This window comes from Acanthaster planci, linkage group LG12, assembly GCF_054643075.1.
Source record: "Acanthaster planci isolate LZ-2023a linkage group LG12, COTS_SCS, whole genome shotgun sequence".
In the NCBI taxonomy this organism is placed as follows: Eukaryota; Metazoa; Echinodermata; class Asteroidea; order Valvatida; family Acanthasteridae; genus Acanthaster; species Acanthaster planci.
In genome coordinates, this window is record NC_141788.1 from 7407620 (window position 1) to 7427894 (window position 20275).

Consider the following 20275-nt stretch of genomic DNA (forward strand, 5'->3'; position numbering starts at 1 on the left):
ATCCAGATATCTTCCAAATATTACTTCTATTCAGCCAAGTTATGATCTCATCGTGAATTCAGAAAGTTTTCAAATTAATAAATTTTTGTTTTGATTACAAACATCTTGATTGTTACTAGTATTTACAAAGTATAATTTTGTTTTTTAAAACATGTTATTAAACAAAAGAATGTGTATCCGACGACTGTTGCGTGCTTCACAAATTTTTACCGTGACGTCATATCACTGGCAGTCATATTTGCGCATGTACGTTACGAGCTGCGAATCCTCGTGGACAGAGAATTCGTTCACTGCTGAGAAAAAGATTTCCGATCTTACATGTAAGTTGGATTGTTAAGGATATTGTGGCATTTCTGATATCCCCCTTTTTCATGGTACATATCAGTGTGTGTCTTTTTGTCCGTTGTGCTCAGAGTCACGTTTAATTTATTGACATTTTTCCTTAATTAGGACAAACATGGCAAATTGTTCGTAACGACCACACGTGCGTAGGCATATAGCCTAGACTTTACATGGTTTAGTGTGCATAATCATATGGTGAGGCTTCGAAATTTTTGAATTTTTTGCTTTATTTTTGGTGTTCTCTTGAAGAGGATGTCGCAAGGAATATTATGATATAAATTTAGATTCCATCGGACTCTGCAAAGCAAAGAAAAATCGATTTGAAGTGCGGATGTTTTGACTTTTTTGTACACATGTAATAGCATACGGAGCAAACATGGCAAACTGTGATAATTTTGTGCACAAAAATGCATGTGGATTTTAACTGAAAAGCTTAAAATTTATGTTTTTGCAATGTCTTTGTTCTTATTTGTGCCTTATTTCAATGAATTCAATGCTGACTTCAAATTTCAAAAATGTTGCCAGGCTACAGCGTGCCAAAAAAGACGAATTTCAATCACAGTTTCCTAATTAAGAAAATGAGTTTCCAAATAAACAGCGCCCTCGCTCATTTATTCATGTCCATTTGTGTGGACCATCTCGCCATGCATGCATGTATATTGGGACCAGCATACTAACACTTATCTACTCGTCGTAGTCATATGCAGACGTTTAACTTAAATAAGACTGGAAGACTGGATTTGCACGATTGGTCGATATCTGCACAGTCGGTAGATCTTGCTGCACGATTTGCTGATAATTCTGTAAACGACGGAAAATTATTGTATGGCCCCCTCTGGATTATATCCACGAATAAACTTCTTGAAAAAACATTAGACCTGTAAGTATCACATGTTAACGTACACAGGTCAACTGAATGAATGTTGCTTGGCCATGTTGGTTGGTGTTGATAAATGCATGCGCGGGTGTCAAGATAGAATTCCAGCAGTGCCAACTGCTCGAAAGAACTCCAGATATGTCCTTCATTGTTTTGTATAAAATCCTAGATCAGATCTTACATTCATCTTATTCTATTCTTGTTCTTGGTTGTAAATTGGTCCCAGAAGTGGAATACTTTCCTGTGTTGTGTGCTTGCACAGGTTTGTTTCGCAAACTTACATTTCCACAATTTTAGTGACGGTATTGGCCTGAGTTATTGGGTTTTGTCATGGATTGGGAGGATTTGTAAGGAAAAGAGTCTACATTGGCACAGAAAGAAACAGAATTTTGCCTAAGCGTGGTGATTTTCTGATAAAAGCATGGAACAATTACATTCATGTTCTTTGACCATCTTTTCGAAGTCTAAGGTGTGCTACAAGTTTTAACTCGTCATGAACACGGCAGAGAAGCTGAAGAAGCAGGTGGACCAGGTGCGGATAGGGGGTAAGGGCTCGGCCAGGAGAAAAAAGAAGGTTGTCCACAGAACCTCAGCCTCGGACGACAAGAAGGTCCAGTCCCAACTCAAGAAGGTGGGCGTCAACACCATCCAGGGCATTGAGGAGGTATGTACGACAGGCCTGGCGGGGCCGCTGTCCAACTGGATTTCTCTACCCAAAAATTCCCAGCTTCCATCACTGTCAACCATCGAGACTTCATGAATTGATCAGTGGAGCAGGGTACTTTGACAGTTCACGGAGGCTTCATTTTCTGCTGTAGAATGATGCTGGAAGCACGAGTCTGTTTAATTTTGGGCCAGAGTTGCCCTGTTAACCCAACTCCCTCGGTTGATTTACCAGCTACCTTCCACATCCTTGCAAATCCCAACACCACTCAGTAAACTATGCACATCAACAGTTGGACTCTGCTTATTTGTGGTGTGCCTAATCCCACATAAAAACACAGCCAGTATACCGGTGCAGTACTCAACCTAACAGATTCCAACAAATGCTGCTGTTGGAGTTTGGCTGATTGGGGATGGTCAGGGATAAGAGCAGTGAAAACTCTGGGATTTTCCCACCAAACTTTTGGGGTCTTCGTAACGTACAAAAAGTAGTTGTTTCAACACCTTCTTGGGCTCTGTCTTACGTTGCACAGCTGTGGGCTCTGACAACCCGTCATATTTTTGTCTCTATTCCGATTTGAATGTTTTTGTTTTCATGGTTTTGAAACTTGCAGCACTTCTCGACATTTCTTTTCCCTCCGTTTTTTCTCAGGTGAACATGATCAAAGATGACAGCACGGTTCTTCACTTCACCAACCCCAAGGTACAGGCGTCACTGGCAGCCAACACGTTTGCTGTCAGCGGCCTCTGTGAGACTAAGCCAATCACAGAGTTGCTTCCCGGAATAATGAACCAATTGGTGAGTACTTATGCTGCATCCGAATCTGAATCCGAATTTGTGACTTGTCACCGCAAAATGAACTGAAAGTTGGAATTTTCATAAACCGAGATACTGGTATGTTTGAATTCAGCAGAAAGAGAGCTTTCCAATGGTATGTACAGGGAACACTTTGGGGAAAAGTATAACGTGACAATGTGGCATTATTCTGGCAGCTTTGCATCTTTGTTTCTGACATTGTTTCAACGTTTCTGACCGGGCAAGAATAATACTGTCATCAAAATTGCTGAGAACTGGACATTTTCAAATACATGACCCAGCGATAAGTGGAAGTCAGTAGTCAGTCGACGGGTTACTCTTTCCAAATATTACAAAACCCCCAAATTGACCTCCACTTCAATATTTGACTTTGAACCTTCAAAATAGGAAAGAGCGGAATGTGACTTGATGCTCATTTTGTCGTGATGGGTCACATCAGTCTATCGCTGTGTAGCATAACTGATTCTCCATGTTTAGAGTGTTTTGAAATTGGCAGTCTCACTAGACCCAGAGTTCCTGTATGAACGTCACTCTATATGTGGTGGGAGCTTTTCTGGAATTCCATCTCAGGAAAACAGAATTGATCTCTATGGGGAAAAAAGTGGATTTGTGATTCCAGTGACGAGTCTGTAATCATTTCTGATCAGCCTCAAAACATTATTACTCAACCCTAACATCTGTCAGTCCTACTTCCGAGGAATTTTTCAGGCACCGTTGGGAGTTGGAGTGAATTTTGGGAGTAGGATTTCAAAGGATTACGTTTGAAACAGTTTCAAGGATGTTCTTACTTTTCGGTGTAGGGTGGGGACTTTTTTCTCTGGTAAGATCTCGGAAGGTGCAAGATCGAGATGATTTAAAGTTCTGTGCAGATGGCCGTGGCCTTGTACACGTATCTTCTCATTTAAAAAGTTCAGTCGTGTGTCAGCTTCCAGCAAGGTGTCGCACTTTTGAATTGAGGTTAAGTAGTATTTGTGGCTGGTTGAAAAGACCCAATGAGAACTCGTATTAAAGACCTTGTGGAGTCATCACAGATCTGGAAAGAAATAGAAGGTAATTCAGTTCACTGATAGTCTCTGCGTTCTGCTTCTGTAACTTTGTTATATTCAGCACCCTTTGGTTCATTGGCCGTTACGTTTTTTTTTACTGCTGAACCAATAGGGAAACACAGGCGATCTCCGTCAGTTTGCAAACAAAATGTCCAGCCCTCTGGATGCCATGAAGGGAGACACCAAGGCAGACACCATCGACGAGGATGACGAGCATGTGCCAGGTAAGAATCAGGGTTGGGTCAGGTAGGGTCAAATCAGGTTGGCCTGAGCCAGGCCAGGTCTTGGGCATTGGTACAATAAAGGGAGGGGGAAACCACAGGTCGTGAAATTCCTGAAAATCTGGCCTGTCTGCAAGGCCTCAGGGTCGGCAACTTCATGTGTGAAAAAGGCAACACAGACTCCCATTCAGTTGAAAGTTTCCTCATTTTTCCCCGTAAGTTCCCAGTTGAGTGTTCTTTCCTAGATCAGACATACCCAGAAAACACACTTCAAGAAATACTTTGTGCTTAATGTTTCACTGTCGTTGATCACTCGGCTTTCATTCTTGCATTTCCCCTGTAGATCTGGTAGAGGACTTTGATGCGCCTTCCAAGGAAGAGTCCTAGAGCGTCATCCACTGCTCCGTACAAGTAAAATTCAAGCGTCAGGAATTCACAAATACATCAAGGAACAGTCATTCCTGTGGCAGCACCACTCGGGTTTGCTCAAGTAATGACAACAGAAAGCTCACCATCGTTGGCCATGAAGATTGGCCGGCTCTGCCAAAGTTTTTTGAGAAAAAAGAAAATTATCGTCAATGTTGTGTAGATACAAACTGTCTGCAGGTCGGTTTTGCTAGTAACCAGCCACACCAGTGGATTTGTGCATATGCTTGACTGGTTGCCTGCACTACATGACTTGACATGTATTTTGTCGATCATGATTTTTTTAGGAAGAGACCCTTGATGCCAACAATTTTACTCTTGGAGTCAAACTGGACCGTTAAGTAAGTTTTGTCCCGTCTTGTGTAAGCATCACATTTTGTAGGGTTGTTTTTGGCAATTTCCAACCAGCATAGCTCCAGTCAGAAAGGCTTTCAAATTTCTGTCTGAAGCTTTGTTGTTCAAAGATGCCACCGTTTATTGCGTACCTAATGAATTTGTTTCTTCATTTGATCTTCCAAATGCTGTATTGTTGAAAATTTTATTTTGGTCAGGCGTCTGTACCAGTCTTGGTCCAGAATGCTTGCTTTTGAAGGCTCCTGTGAAGATCACCACTTTACAGGTACCAGTCTATTTTTTTGATGACTGGCCTCTTGCATGTTGTAGTTGCATCTTTTCCTGTCCGACTTTCCTTTTTTTCCCCTGGACATGTCCTGCTTACATGGAACTTGTTAGGAGTTCACATGCACACAGTGGGTAGAACTGCTGGACTTTCAGTGTGATGGTTCGAATCCTCATGGCTGTAGGTCTTATGCTTTCAAACCTTGCAACATAAGAGTGCAATTCTGCATAAATATATGAAACTCTTGAGTTGGGAGATGGAACCCAGTACAATGTACATGGCAGTAGTCGACCCGTTCATAACAGAAATGAACTATTGTGGGCTTTGTGTTAGACAACGTGGTAGGGATACTTAACATTCGAGTTGACGCCTTGGACCATTCAAGTGAAAATGCTTATTTTCCTCGATAAAGGGTTTGCGTGAATGCCATCTTGTAGGCCAGTGCCTTTGTTCCGCAGGGTTTGCACAAAGGAGGTTTCGCTGCGGAACAAAAAAACTGCCCTACAAGATGGCTACCACGCAAAGCCTCAACAGGCGGCTGTACTGAAGATGTCGCACTTAGTTTAAGTCTGTACTTTCCTATAGAGCCAGTGAGGGCCCACGCTCCTCAGAACGCCGTAGAAAAGCACACACATGAACAAAAGGCAATGTCATCAGAACTGAAGTGTTCTGGTTCCAAGTTCTTCCTCCAGCAAGTTCAAAGCTAAGTGATGTGGACAGGTTGGACTTTTTTTGATATTAAAATGATTTTTTTCCTCTCTTAAAAAGCTTTATAATGATATAAGTACTTTGCGATATGTTCAGATATTTGTGACTGAAGGAATGGTTGGGGTCGATGTGTAATGGTCATCGTCCTAGTTTGGCACATTTAAAAAAGTTTTCACATGAAAATTACTGTGGGTAAACTTTTTTTTTGTGTGCGATATAAATTTCTGTCTGCTGATGATCGCCGTCTGCATTTTGGGCTTCATGTCTGAGTCATGTTAAACGTTGCCTTGGTCCTGTAGGATAGGTTGATATGCACGTTATATTGGAGGGAAGGTATTTTGCGGAAAGCAGTGTGTTCTCAGTGGAAGTACACAATAATCCCATGGGTTATACAAAAAGTTGGTGCCCAGAAAGTATGCAGGTCGCTCACAGTTGAAACACGCCGAAGAATTAGTGTTACCAGTCCCAAAAGGGGGATACAGTGGTGTCACCACTTGGTATTTGCTCTTATGCGAAGTATGAACCAGCTTTTTACCCAAGCAAGAGTTACAATGTAACATGTTTAGATGTTTCAAGAAATGGCGTTTCCCACCAGTAAATCGACTGATCCAGATTTTTGTGTATTATACCCGAGTTATGTAAAGTTTTCCCCAATCCTGTTTTTTTTTGGTTTTCAAGAACTTGGTTTAGTAGGAGAAAGGCAACATTTTGGATAGTGAAATAAATGTCATTTGGACAACTTCAAAAAAATTGAAAGGACTTCGTGAGGAGGCACTGTATGGATGGAAAGCTGTGTTCATAATTATAGAACCTCATGAGCATCCTATGGCATTCAGTTGTCTCACAAGGTATCTCTAGATCTCCCACGGCCAGAGTCATTGGAATAAGAGTTTTTTCAGTTTAACATAACCTTGTAGAGATGAAAAGGTTTTAACTGAATGACTAGGAAGTGTCAAGTTGTCTGGGGTCAACACTGTTGGCATTAATTAGCAAACACAAATGTTATTGTTATTAATGCCATTCCAGAATAAAGAACACAAACGAATCTCTTTAATCACTGTTTCCAGATTTCGGTACTCTCAGTGGACATAATATTGACGTGTATCAGCATTGCAAACTTGGCACTAGACGGATGACCTTGTCTTATTTGCATTTCTTTACTCTTGGATGGTCACAACATCCACCCTGCCCCACTTTGCAAGCTCCGCCCCCAACTCCCATGAGCAGATAAGCTCGTGAATATTTGCATAATAATCAAACTGGACTTGAGGAGAAGGCTAACTGAAGCAATTCAGTTGATGAATTAAAAGAGGTAGATTTTATTTTAGTATGACAAGAAAATGGAGCCCTTTTCTTTTTAAGCCACATCTAACAATGGGCCAGCAGCTTGGAGTCGGTTCTATCGTTCGATTTGGGTTACTGATGAGAGGCAGCATGTAGCTCGCTGGAAGTACAACAAGGTGATTTTTACATTATGTCCCATGATTTTTAGGGGGGGTCAAAAACTGGTCTTGAAAGTCACTTGCATCATGTACATCCAGGATATGCAAAATGTGGCATTTGAATCGACAATCCATCCATGTATGCATTCATGACCTGAATATCTGCTGCCCTCTTGTGACTTCAGCTGATTCATTCCACTTAGTGTGCTGCACATCCAACTTATGAAGAAATGTTTTAATCGGATCATGTGACCCATCCAGTAGTTCCTCAGACTCAAGTCCTGAGACCAAGTCCTCGGACTGTCACGGGTCCTCAGACCATCAGCAGGTCCTCAGATTCGTATCGCAGGTCCTGGAGTAGTTCGGCTATTTGTGAGACGGTGGTGCTTATTCTATGAAAGAGGAATATGACAACATTTCAAACATTTCCAGAACATAAAGCTATCGTATGGAAACAAGAAATTGTCAAAATAAATTGGTGCAGTCTTGACAAGGTATGAGGCAGTGCCGCAACATTTACCAGGTGGGCAAAAACGGATGGGTATTTTTGTGATTGTACTCAGTGGCGCCACCCTGGCTGAAACAAAGAATGTAAAATGCACTTTCCACATTTCTCAATCATATGACTTCTCTGTGACTGATAAAAACTCTGCAAGACTTGGTCACTCTGTGAACATTGTGAAAGAATGCAAAGCATACTTGTGTTTCAGCTGTGTAACTTCCTCCTCGATCAAGTCACCAGGATCATCTTGAAGTCTTTGCTTGGCTATCTGCAGCTGACCCGTCTGTACGACAAACAGATATGGGGGCGTGTATTGTTAGTTACAGGTGTGCCTTTAGTAATGGTCACACTCAAGGTGCCACATGTGCCAAAATATTCCTACAGAAGCTTTGCGTGGTAGCCGTCTTATGGGATAGTTCTCTTGTTCCACAGGGTATGAACAAAGGAGGTTTCCCTGTGGAAAAGGGAACTGCCCTGCAAGATGGCTACCACGCAAAGCCTCTATTAAATAGCTGTCAGAAAGTCCAGTCCAATGATGTTCTGTCTCCATTACTTGGCCACACCCAGATATGGCATCACATTACATGACCACACCCAAAGACTGTACCTACCTCATGACCACACCCAGACACAGCATCACAACCAGATAATGGTCTTCTTCATGGCTAAACCCAGACACTACATCATCAACACCATCAACCGGCCACACCCTGCTTTGCCACTGCAACAACAATAGCTTTTTCCTCCATTAACTAGACACAAAGATGATCTACCATCTCACAGTCACAACAAGAAAATCTGTGACAAGTCAGCCTATACCTCTGAACTTTACTCTTTGTGTGCTTTCATAAAACTGGCCACACCCAATATTTCTGACACACAAGGGCTTCGTCAAATCTTTCCTTTTTTTAAAAAAAAAAAACCGAAACAGTCCTTTTCCTACCAGTTGCAGCTTCGCCTGTTCATTCTCCTGTATTTTCCGAATCAATTTGGCAATCTCGGCATTGTGAAATGCCCCTTGGAACAGCTCCTCGATGGTGATGACCCGCTTGGATATTCTGGAGAATTCCTCGGTGCAATCGTGGACGACTTGCCGGTAAGTCAGGAAGTCATACTCGGGAGATGTGCCAAGGTACACATTGTGACCCCTGGAAAAACAGGGAAAAAAATATTGACACAAATTGATGCTGGAGGGGACGAACCCCTGACAAGAGAAGTAACTTTGTGATTAATGAAGAAAAAAGATTTAAAAAGGCAACTTTTAAAGAGGCAGAAAGAAATAAGTATAAACTGATATACACTGGACGGCAAAAGAAACTTACCACTTCTGTCAAAGGCCACACATAAAAATTCACTCCATAGAAATAAACAATTTTTGTACACACGTACGAATATTTAGACTTTTGGGGAAAGAATCTCCCAGTCTAGCTGTTTGTCCTACCCAGTCAAGTTCTCTCCCATAGCAAGAAGTATTCAAAAGGCTACCTTTAAAAACTCAGTATGTGAACTGGAAATCTAAGTGCTAGAGTGCTATATTGAATTAACTACTTAAATTTTGTTTGGCATATCTTACTGGTCTAACTGTTGGTAAATTTTTATCCTTTCCTCCTGGAGAGAGAAGAGTTCTTTGATCAACTGTGCTGGTCCACCTTCGTCCTGTTGAATTAGAAACTAACTGTTGAAAGGAAGGTAATTTTTATCGTCATTGCCTTGAACTTTTACATTTAGTATCTCTCTGAAAACACGTAATTCAAGTCCTTTCACGCAGTGGTGTCGAGAAAACCTTGCCTACTACTACTAGTACTAGTACTATTTAAATAACAATTTTCATTCTCACGCATTCCGGGTAAAGTTAAGTCTTGTACAAAAGAAAACAACCAAAAAGAGAAAACTAGCCATGGTTATCAGCGTTATTCAAGTGACGAGAAGACTATCCGCTATTTTCCTCAGAAATCCAGAGCCCCACATGTTCTCAAAGTGAAGCTGATTGCATTTCGTTGCAGAACTTGTCTTACATATGTAGCGGCGGAAGGATGTTTCACAAGTTTAGGTGACATTTGGACGTAACATTTTAAAAGGGATAGTTCCAGAATAACGATGCCCTCAAGTTATTTAGAACAAGTGTTAAAAGGAAAGTTCCTTTAGAATAACAAATTTAATTATATAAAAATTACATTAATTCACTTTCAATGTACTGTATTGTATTTTTGCCAATAAATTTAGTTTTTAGGGTCCCTGTTCTCGCAAATATACAACTACACCACCCCTCTTCTGTAAATGATAATGTAGTTGCCGACATCATTGGGGGCGCTATACCTATCATGGCTGCGCCCTGTCACCAAAATTTAAAATGCACCTGGTTGAGTGTTTGAGAATATTAATAGCAGGAAGTGTCTTCATTTATCGATACCGATACGGTAAGTTTGATTTGAAGTGCTCTAGCATATATTCAATAGTTTAAGTCAAATATCGGTCTTGTCGAACAAATTGTATTAGCTGATAGGCCTAATCACGATTCACTCATAATTTTGCAAATTGCAGACGGCAATGGCATGCGATACGCGGACATACGTACATGTAGCCTTATCAATATCATAGGCATGATAGGCCTAACGGTACATATTAAACATAGGAACGTTTGGAGGCACACGGTAGGTCGCACTGCGCTATCGGTTGATCCTTTTAAAATTCTCTAAACTTCACTTCGGTTCATCAACTCAGTTGGATCATGGAATTTCTCCTGATCACTGCTCACAGTTGAAGATTGTTTTAAGGTAGGCCTAAGTGTTAAACTTAAAATGTGAAGGACCTTGTCTAATTTTAATTTTTCTTTTTTTCTGCTGTTGGTAGCAATAACTAAATGTAAGAGAAAAAAATAAATGCTTTAAAAAATTTTTTACAAAAGTGAAGTAGATATAAACAGTGGCGGGTTGATGGCAGCATTTAATATTGACAGATTGTCAACATGGTCAAGTGATCGTACCTGGAGCAGTCACATTTCAAATTGAGGGTATGCATAATGTCACACTTACAAAGATATCCAGGTTAAGCAGTAACGGTGTCATGGCTTCTCGAAATGCCAAGGAGGCATTCTACACCAATCTGACAGGGACTACTCCATTGGAGGTCTCCCTTGCAGTTGCCGTGGGCCCCGCCTCTGAGTTACTACGATGGACCCTTCTCCCAATTCTGTTCATGGTCTTTGGGAACGTGATCAGAAATAAGTGGTAAGTATTGACAACTTAACATCTCTTTATCACCATAGCATTGTACTGTGTCTCTACCCCCAGAACTGTGGGGTCCGACATCCGTCCCGCTTCCACGAACCTGGGGCGGACATCAGACCCCACAGTTCTGGGGCTACCGTCTCTCCTCTACACATTGCTGATACTTAGACAATTAGGCATACTTCAGTTAGGGCAAGTTGGCAACTTAGACAAAGTCGCTGTCTTTCTTTACAGAGCGTGCTCAGTCTCAAATGAACTTTGGGGACGAATTCTGTGCATGGACATCACTTATTTGCAGTGACTTGCAGTGACATACCAGCCATCAGAAGGGGACAGCATGCCCTAAATGTCAAGTGTAGCAGGGAAAATATTGAAGCACCTACTAACTAAAAAGGCTTAAATCACTCTCTTAGGGTTTGTCAGCAGGGTTTCTAGCGATGTCCATAAGGTACTACCCTTTCCTAAACTTTTCAGATAATGCAGAAGGAGATTGACATATTTGTGCAAGTTCTCAAACTTGCACTGAATACAAATATTATTTTGTTTATGGAATCCTTTTCTCTTCTGTTTAAACAGGGCGAGCTTTGCCCTTGACTTTGTCACCCTTGTTATCCCACTCCTTCTTGCCTTCACCGTCTGGAACGGGGCCCTCCAGCGATTCCTGATCAGTCTGGTGGTTACCTCGGCAACACTCCTCGTGGTGGCCTACCTCTTGCAGCCAGTGAGATCCCAGCGGGTGAAACGGCCCTCCAAGGCCAAGGCCGTGGCTGCCCCGCGGCCACTCTGGGAGCTCCCCATGGAATCGGAACAGCTGGTCTTCATGACCATGTTTCGGGTGCACGGCATTGTGGCCTCGGCCATCACCATTTTGGCCGTTGATTTTCCGGTCTTCCCGCGGCGGTTTGCCAAGACGGAGACGTACGGCACCGGAATGATGGACATCGGTGTGGGAGCCTTCATGTTCATGAATGCACTGGTGAGCAAAGAAGCTCGCGGGGTGCACCAAAACATCTTCAGGTACTGCATCAGTAGTTTGTAGACATGTAAAATGGAAAAAACATTACAGGTCATAGAATTCTACAGGTTTGCTGGGACAAGGATTGAGACACAATCTTCTGCCCTCAAGAGGAAATGCCGTGTTTGGCAGTCAAGCTGATTGAGATTGAAATTCAAAACTTATGGCAAGCTCTTAGCAGTGAAACAAAATAAAATTTGCTATCTGGATTATGAACTTTTTCGCTTCAAATGCAGTGTTTATGTTGCAAACCACAGATGATGGATTTATGTGAGGGAAGCAATTCTGGTAAAATGGGTTGCTTGGGGACACAAACAGACTAATTTGCTTTACACAGAAAGTGAAGCTGCTTGTTAAGCAAAAATAGACAAAGAATTCATGGAAAATACAATGTATAGACTAGTCCTGAGCTCATTTTTGAAAAGCTAACACTCTGTAATTGTTCCGTTGGCTCTGGACGGAGGTGAAGGACTTAGATGTACTGTGACTTTTCTCAACAGTAGTGGGGTAACAGGAGCTCTGAAGTCCCTCACAAAGACGGTGATATCTGCTCTCCCCATGGTCATACTTGGTATGGTCCGCCTTGCCAGTGTCAAGAGTTCAGGCTACCACGAGCATGTATCCGAGTATGGCGTACATTGGAACTTCTTCTTCACATTGGCTGTTGTAATTGTAAGGACTGTACCATTAATTACAGGGGGGAATCACTTGATGGTTTATTGATTACATCTAATCAGAGGTAAATTTCGAGCTTGCACAAATTTATTGAGCTTCTATTTTGTTATTTCAGGAAATTGGGTCATTTTTAGTGTATCCTCTGTAAAAAAATAAATATATAAATTTATGCTTGTGGTGAGGTACTGTGGTACTGGAAAAGTTTTATACCACATTATTTTGATTGGTGCATGTATAAATGGCTTTGCTGTAAATAAAAGAAATCTACTTTTCTTTTCTACCTCAGCTACATATGTATTTTATCAAACATTGGCTCTTCTGTACAGATATGTTTCTAGGCAAGAGAAAATCTTTGCAGTTGAAACCAGCCAAATTGCCAGTGTTATCAACAGAAATTGCCCTCGATTCTCTTTTGTTTTGCCCAGATAGTTTCATCGGTCTGTCTGCTCGTCATTCCGCCAGTGTTGAGCGGCCCGCTGGCATTGGCCATCGCGGTGGGCTACCAGCACCTCCTGTCCAATCGTGGCCTGGGGCAGTTCGTCCTGGCGGGCAGTGACGGCCAGGGAAGCCGAGAGGGCCTGCTGGACGCCAACCGGGAGGGTCTGGTGTCTTGCGTCGGGTACCTGGCTATCTACTTGGCCGGGGTGTGGACGGGGAGATTCCTTCTCAAACGAAGGTGCGCATGTGAGAGATCAACTTGGTGGTCCATGTGAAGGTCTAGAAGTCTTTTAGACCTGTTGGTCAAGTATTCCTTCAACGGGGAAAATAAGAGAGTTGCTGAGTTTTCATGCTGCCCTCTGGTACGGTAACCACTGTCCGTAAACCAGCCTGCTTTCCTTAATGTGCTCTTCTTGTTAGGTGACAACAGTGCCCTTGTTTGTCCATGAACAGAGTCAGTTAGCTAAATGCTGTTATAATGTGATGCTATCCAGTGCTCGGTTTTCCACTTTAAATTATAGGATGAAACACGTAAAAGGAGAGAGATGCTTTTCTCATCCCATTAAGTCACATGCTGCCTAAATTATGCTCCTATTTTGGGCAGATTGGCTTGTTACAGTATTGTCCATAAGACTATTAAACCAAAGCCCACTTGGGAATCGAATTGATAGCTTTTCAGTCAAAAAAAGTACTAAGTTTGCCACACAGATCACTGTCAGGCTGGGACAAGATGTCGCTTGGTCGGTGATCCATCATTATGGGACCTTGTTGTCCCACCGTGATTGTTGCAAGAGGGAAGTTTAGGTCCAACTTTGCTTTATACAACAGCAGAAGCTAATGGAAATGGAACGAAGAAGGGTTTTCTTTCGTAATTCGCAATCAACAGCTTCTCTAAACGTGTACAAGCTGCAACACATTTTAATCATGAATACCAGCTTGCTTATCTCGATTTGTATGAAGTAAATGACTTTTCTTTCTGTGTCACCTGTCCAGGACGCTGTTCTTCGATTGGTGGTTGGCCTTCTTGCTGCTGGTTGTGATCAACGTATTGCTGTGGATCTTTCTAGAGGCCTCGTCTGTGTACATTCAGCCTGTCTGCCGGCGTATGGCCAACCTGCCTTACATCATCTGGACGGTGAGTCAAAACTTGCTCCAGCAAACTGACGGAAGGAAAAACTAAATAACTGAAAAAATAAAAAGATGCAAGGGACGATTGCAAAAAGATTAAACTTTTGAGGGCTTGATGTTCTGACACTTGGGAATCCCTGTCAAAGGCAAAGAAGGAAACCTGCAACTCGGAGAGGATTTTGGTAGGATTGAAATGTGACATTAAAAAGTACATCCAACCTGAGCAATGCAGAAAAAGTGAACGGTTGAAGTGACTTGTTTTCCGTTTCAGTTGTGCTTTTGCATCCAGCTGTTGGCATCCTACATGCTGGTGGATATCGTTCTTGCATTAGGCAAAGAATTCATCTGGAAATCCCCCTACAAGATGTCATCGTCAAAATGTGAGTTATTGCGTTCCTATGAAATCTTGTCCCTCTCAAATCCTTCAAAATCTACCTAGAGGTTGAGGAGGATTTTGTGGAATCAAGGAAGGTAGAGCCCAGCCAATACTAACACTGACTTTAAAGCAGTCTGGTTAGGAACATTTCTCAATCCTCGACAATGATCCACTATGTTGTAAGAAGCATCAGGCAGAGCTCAGTGTGAAATAGCAGTGGCTGGGCTGTACCCTCCTCAATCCTACAGAATCTTCCAAGACGCTTTGGTGGATTTTGAAAGATTTGGGATGGTAAGTGGTAGTAATGTACATTTGAAAGTTAAAGTGCAAAGAATGTCCCACTGGTTTCTCTTTTCAGTCAGTTGAGGGGGGGTTGAGGACTTACAAAAGTTTGTCACAAAATTTGTGAGGAGATTGAATTAAACATGTAATAAATGTGACAAGCTCCCACAAAATGAGTCTAAAGTCCATTTTGTTTCTGTAATTTTGTTGTTGTCAACGTTAGAAACAGCAAGTGGGGGTCTTTGTTTGGACATATCACCCAATTGGGCACTCTGATGTACGAGGACCTTGTGGATTAAAAATGTTGAGGGTTCTGGTTGATTGACATTTTGTTCGAGATTCTTTTGAAGATCGTTAACTTGTAAGTGGATTTGGGAATTTATGCCTTGTTTTGTTAGGTTTAGTCACAAATGGTTTTTCTTTCTAAAAAACAATCCTTTTTATGCTCCATACTCAGCTGGAAAGCACCCCTTGCTCCCGGAGTCTGTTCTCGTCGCAGCTCTGCGGCCCAACCTCCTTCTGGTCTTCCTGCTGTGCAATCTCCTGACGGGCGTGGTCAATCTGTCGCTGGACACCATTGGCCAGCCCACGCCCGCCAGCATGGCGGTTCTAGTCCTGTACATGCTGGGGCTATGCCTAGTGGCCTTCGGCCTACACACCAGGGGGATCAAGCTCAAGTTCTGGTGACACCGCGGAGAAAGTGACACCGAGATTTAGGAAAGGAAAATGAGTAGCTTTGAGGTGTGGAAAGTCGGAGCCAGGAGATGTGGAGGGACGGATTCAGCTGTCAGGAAATGTGGGAGGGGTTAGTGTAAAGGAATGCAAGTGTAGGGTGTGTTGAAGAGATTCCAAATTAGGGGGTTACAAGGCATACCTTGCAGAAATATTCAGATCAATGATGCTCTCTCCTACTTTCTAAGGCAATTTCAAGAATAAGTTCAGGAACTTAAGCATTCCATTTTGGCCTAGTTTTACTAGTATCGCAACATTAGTCAGCAGGTGAAGGGGGGGTGAATGAACTCCCACAAACCACCCGTAGGTGGGAGAGAACAATCCAGAAACATTGAAGGCTCGTTTTGATATGTTTGTGAAATGTTTTCTATGCTAGGTTTTCCCCATACTCGATATATATATTCTCAGTTTGGTCTGAGGGTTGTGAGAAAATTACTAGCTGGCTTGGATTGATGAAATATCTTATGAAGAGATGATGGCGACAAGAATGATCAGTGGGTTAACCGAGTCTGAAATAATTTAGACGGGGATTTATTGCTTAGCGTTAAACACTGCTTTTAATTACATAAGCACTGATCTTGACAGATTGGTTAGTGTCTACACTTGTGTAGAATTTTGAATGGTATGTTTGTATCAAGTTGGAAATACCTGATTGTCAATTTTGCGTCAAATATAAAAAGTCACAATGATTTTTGTACTTGAGTGTGTTTTCCTTTTTGTGAATGTAAGTTTGTTGTCAGTGTGCAGACGCAAATGTGGAGTGGTATTCATGGAACAGAAAGCCTATCCCTTCACGAAAGTCTATCCCTTCACGAAAGTCTATCCCTTCACGAAAAAAAACAGTATCGGAATCTGCTGCCCAAAAGATTAGATGTTAAAACAGATCTGGTAAACCTTCATTTGTGGTGGTACATGCGACCAACCTTCCTTACTTCACGCGCAGTACATTTTGCAAACCAATTCAATGCAGGCTATTATTAACAATAGTGTGCCTCCAAGAGTTTGCAACGCGTCGACCAATTGCGGTGCGCTAAATCTGTCGACCCAATGCGCATTTGGAAAGGGTCGACACTGATTTTGCGAGTTGTGATTGGTCAACGCGTGGCAAACTGTTGGAGGCGCATTATTATACAGAAGTTTCATACGGCATTTTCACCTTTGACGTCATTGAACGCTCAAGTCCAACCGAAGTCAGAATTTCGAATTTGACACCAGTGTTGAGTTTTATTGTTGAAGTGGGTAGGACAGACTTTCTTCAGTAGGTGTCAAGTTGTTCAATATAGTTCAGGTGTTTTAAATGTTTTAATCTATTTAATTTAAGATGCAATTACGTGCTAATTAAAGTAAACATGCACTGAATTTTCCTCTCAATTTTTATGCAGCGTCATACTCTTTTTCGCCAAGTTTACCGTTCCAAAATATAAGCAAATCCAGCATTTTTTTTTCTGTGCGCATATCAGTGCAACATGGAGGTTCAGCGCCTTAGATGACATCACAGTTTTGCTCATGAACACGCAAAGTTGAATGTGCATAAAACCCAGAAGCCCCTAACGGACGGAGTAAACAAGAAAAACAAAATGGGAAAGAAGGTTACATGAAACACAGAATCACAGTTTCAAGGGCTGTTGTGAAATGATGCTATTACATGATCCCTTTAAATTAACTGGGACGGTCAGATTTGGGTTTTACAATGATGATCGTGTGCTTCATAAATGGAATTTAATTTGCATGAGAGTGACATTACAACCGTCCGCATCAAACTCGTTTTACTCTCATTTGATTTTAGGAAAGCTTACCGCAAAAGGGATGAACGTCAATAGTTTCTCCGGTGAAAGCGTGCAGTCAATCGTAGTCAAAGCCAACTATTCCGGTTCTTCGCATCGAGGAGCGCTAATAGATAGCTTTTCCCTCCAACATTTTCCGGATTTACCAAAAGAACAATGCCCAGATTAAAAATTGTTGCAAATTCGACTCAAAACGGTCAAATTCCAAGGCTGTTTTCATTGTTCACGGCAAAATCGATAATAATACGTTACCCCGTGCAGCCAAAGCAGTACCTGGCAATGCAGTAACATTCCCATTCTCATGTTGTGCACTCCCAGAAAACGGACATTAAAAAACCGATAGTGCCCATGTTTTGACGAAAGGTTTGTGGTCAACTCTTACAAGAGATGGAACTGGCCTTGAACTCCGCCAGAGGGCTAGGCAACACGAGAAGAGAAAATTTTATTAACGGACAAGAGAATTTATTGATTGATATTATATCGTTCCATTCATCATGTATTTGTTTTTTGAACCAGTCAAACAAAATCCCCTCATTTCTGTAATTTTGTAATTTTCTTTTCCAGTATCCCTCCAGGAGGCGTTGGATGTATCAAGTATAATCATTAACTGGAACGCCTGGTCGACGGTATAAAGGTGAAATGATGCATGCAAATATTTTCAAATGCTTGCGATGAATCCTGTACTTTAAAAGACGTGGATTTTTTTTAGTTGGTCAAAGAGCGTCTTCGGTCTGGCGTATCCAGGTTAGGTTGGATCGACGAACAATAGATTTGGTTCAAGTTTCCACGACAGGCCAATTGGTTGTTTTTTTTCATCCATGAAAGAATCCTAACCGCTCTCAAAAAATGAAATGAAGCGTGTTACAGCCTTTCAATTCGTCGAAGAAATCGCAACGTAATTATCTCGGGGGAGGAGCTTCCTCCTGCTGGATATGTCACCGCTTTTGTCACGGTATTTGCTAGGGCAGGTTTCGTGATGAGCTTCCCCGATGGCCGAACGTGCACAATTTTCCTCATGAGGCAATAAACTCTCGTTATCAGTCCAAGACGTCCTTATACGCGCGTGAAACGAACGCACTGAACCCACGCGAATAATGACTCACGGGGGCGCGGCATAAATATCGATCCAGTCGATAGTCAATTAGTCAAAATAATATCAGTTTGGTTACTAACGTATGCCACCAGTTTGATTAAGGCCTCTTCTCGCAACAATCAACCAGTCACTTTTGGATTCTCATCTCAGATTTTCTATGCAAATGAGTAGGGGCGATAGCTGCGACCATATAAAAACAAGCGCGCCTTACAAAAGCATGGTTGACCGAGGTTTTCATGCTAAAACTTATTACCGATACTTTATCACGTAATCCGCATGCTGACCGTCTGAATGATTCATGCATGCATTATTATTCTACGTGGACGGACGCACACGGCATGCACATTGATTCCGGCAAATGCTATTCGACGGCTGTTGTGTGTATTAACTGTTTATAATCGGTCCTGATCCAAGCTCCCGGTGTCGTGCGCGCAAGCTTATGATGCCAACGACCTTCAAAGTTCACAGTGGCATCTGTGAACGGGAGGGTGGAGCGTGGTTGTGGAGATTCGAAAAGGGGAGGGGGTCTAGACACCACGTGACAATAGGGGCGCTGGTCATGATACACATAATTATGTTACACTCCATTAACATTACATCAAAACGCTGAACACAATTGTTTGGAAGTACAAATAATACCTTTAATCTGGTATTGTTTGCTCGTCACACACACATACCCACACACACACCGCCACACGCACACAAAATGATTAAAAGCTGTTTTAACTGCTGGAATTAAGATCAGTATCAGTTCATGACAACCGAAATGCACAGAGTGCGTCGCTGGAACCGGAAGTGCCACTCTGTACCTAGTCTCAGTTCGTGACTTCAAAACAACTTGGTTAAATGCGCACAAAATGAGATCGCCTCGCATATCCGCTCCGAGCGGAACAAAAGAGGGCGTTTTTTGGTACTCACTGCATAGGTGCGCCATGAGGTGCGCAAGTATATGCACGTTTGACGCCGAGCATGCCGAGTACGCGTAACTATTTATTCTGGCATGTAATAGAGTACCAAAGTGAATACGTCACGCGCACAATTAGTGTGTAAAGGCATTAGCGCGAGAACCAGCGCGTGAACCAACACGTGCGCGTACTCCATTCGTTTGCACTGCACTTTCTGGTTCACAGTAACGTCACACTTTGGTACTCTATGGTCTTTGCGTACACGCAAAAAAATCTTAGGTCAGGCATCACCCACCGATATAAATAGATATGACGCAAGGGTCAGGGGTCACAAGTTGAGAGCCCGGGTCATTTTGAATTCATCATTGGCAACATTTCAAAAATGAGGCTTTTACCATATACAGTGGGCAATACTTCAAGTGTATCCCCACTGAGATCACCTTTCAGGCGCAAAGCCTGCATTGGTCGAAGAAAGTTATTTTCGGTAGCTACCTTCGATTTCAGTATATAAAGCCAAATATTGTAGGACCAACAGTTGTCATTTGGACACGGAAGTTTACGTTCAACAGCTAGCATACCTACCCGGCCGGGAATGACCGAACATCCACGGTACTATCCGAATATGCCGAATATAGCCGGGACGACTTCAGAATATTTCGGCTATTTCCGGAAAACTGGAAGATTTCCTCCAGTCTTGGTCAGATGGACATTGGGTGATACCGGACCCTTGATTCGTAGAGTACGTTAGTCAGAATCGGGTCTGGTATCCAGACTATTGTAACTACCTGTCTTTCTTTCGCCGATTTTTTTTTAAATTGGAAGCTGTTGTAGTGCTTTGGGACTCTGGTGTATATGCCCAGGGAGGAATATTTTACTTATTCATGGTATACCACACCACCGTGAGACAATCTCAACCGACCGGTATTAACATAATTTTGTTGCATGTCTCTTGCAAAT

At 42.2% G+C, this 20275-nt stretch overlaps 3 protein-coding genes across 6 annotated transcripts; 2 read left to right on the top strand and 1 right to left on the bottom strand.

Annotated features, from left to right (window-relative positions):
- Positions 1 to 213: 213 nt before the first annotated feature.
- LOC110977784 (transcription factor BTF3 homolog 4-like) lies at positions 214 to 6773 on the top strand. Its single transcript, XM_022232221.2, has 5 exons — positions 214 to 320; positions 1683 to 1883; positions 2535 to 2681; positions 3858 to 3969; positions 4310 to 6773. Exons 2-5 carry the CDS (start codon positions 1713 to 1715, stop codon positions 4351 to 4353), a joined length of 474 nt encoding a protein of 157 aa, XP_022087913.1. The 5' UTR covers positions 214 to 320; positions 1683 to 1712; the 3' UTR covers positions 4354 to 6773.
- On the bottom strand, positions 6748 to 10829 carry LOC110977785 (required for excision 1-B domain-containing protein-like). 2 transcript variants are annotated; one of them, XM_087144122.1, is made up of 5 exons: positions 10696 to 10829; positions 9237 to 9319; positions 8607 to 8811; positions 7861 to 7946; positions 6748 to 7553 (listed from the first exon to the last, which is right to left on the bottom strand). In XM_087144122.1, the coding sequence occupies exons 1-5, from the start codon at positions 10726 to 10728 to the stop codon at positions 7475 to 7477; spliced, it is 486 nt and encodes a 161-aa protein (XP_087000248.1). In that variant the 5' UTR covers positions 10729 to 10829; the 3' UTR covers positions 6748 to 7474. The 2 variants fall into 2 exon arrangements, with proteins under 2 accessions (XP_087000248.1, XP_022087914.1); XM_022232222.2 differs by lacking the exon at positions 10696 to 10829 and adding an exon at positions 9560 to 9719.
- On the top strand, positions 9982 to 16225 carry LOC110977782 (glucosaminyl-phosphatidylinositol-acyltransferase PIGW-like). Of its 3 annotated transcripts, none has more exons than XM_087144121.1 (7): positions 9982 to 10890; positions 11467 to 11907; positions 12406 to 12577; positions 13006 to 13256; positions 14012 to 14153; positions 14418 to 14526; positions 15262 to 16225. In XM_087144121.1, the coding sequence occupies exons 1-7, from the start codon at positions 10676 to 10678 to the stop codon at positions 15489 to 15491; spliced, it is 1560 nt and encodes a 519-aa protein (XP_087000247.1). In that variant the 5' UTR covers positions 9982 to 10675; the 3' UTR covers positions 15492 to 16225. The 3 variants fall into 3 exon arrangements, with proteins under 3 accessions (XP_087000247.1, XP_022087905.2, XP_022087908.2); XM_022232213.2 differs by having other exon boundaries at positions 10642 to 10890; positions 12409 to 12577; XM_022232216.2 differs by lacking the exon at positions 9982 to 10890 and adding an exon at positions 10926 to 11338.
- Positions 16226 to 20275: the final 4050 nt, after the last annotated feature.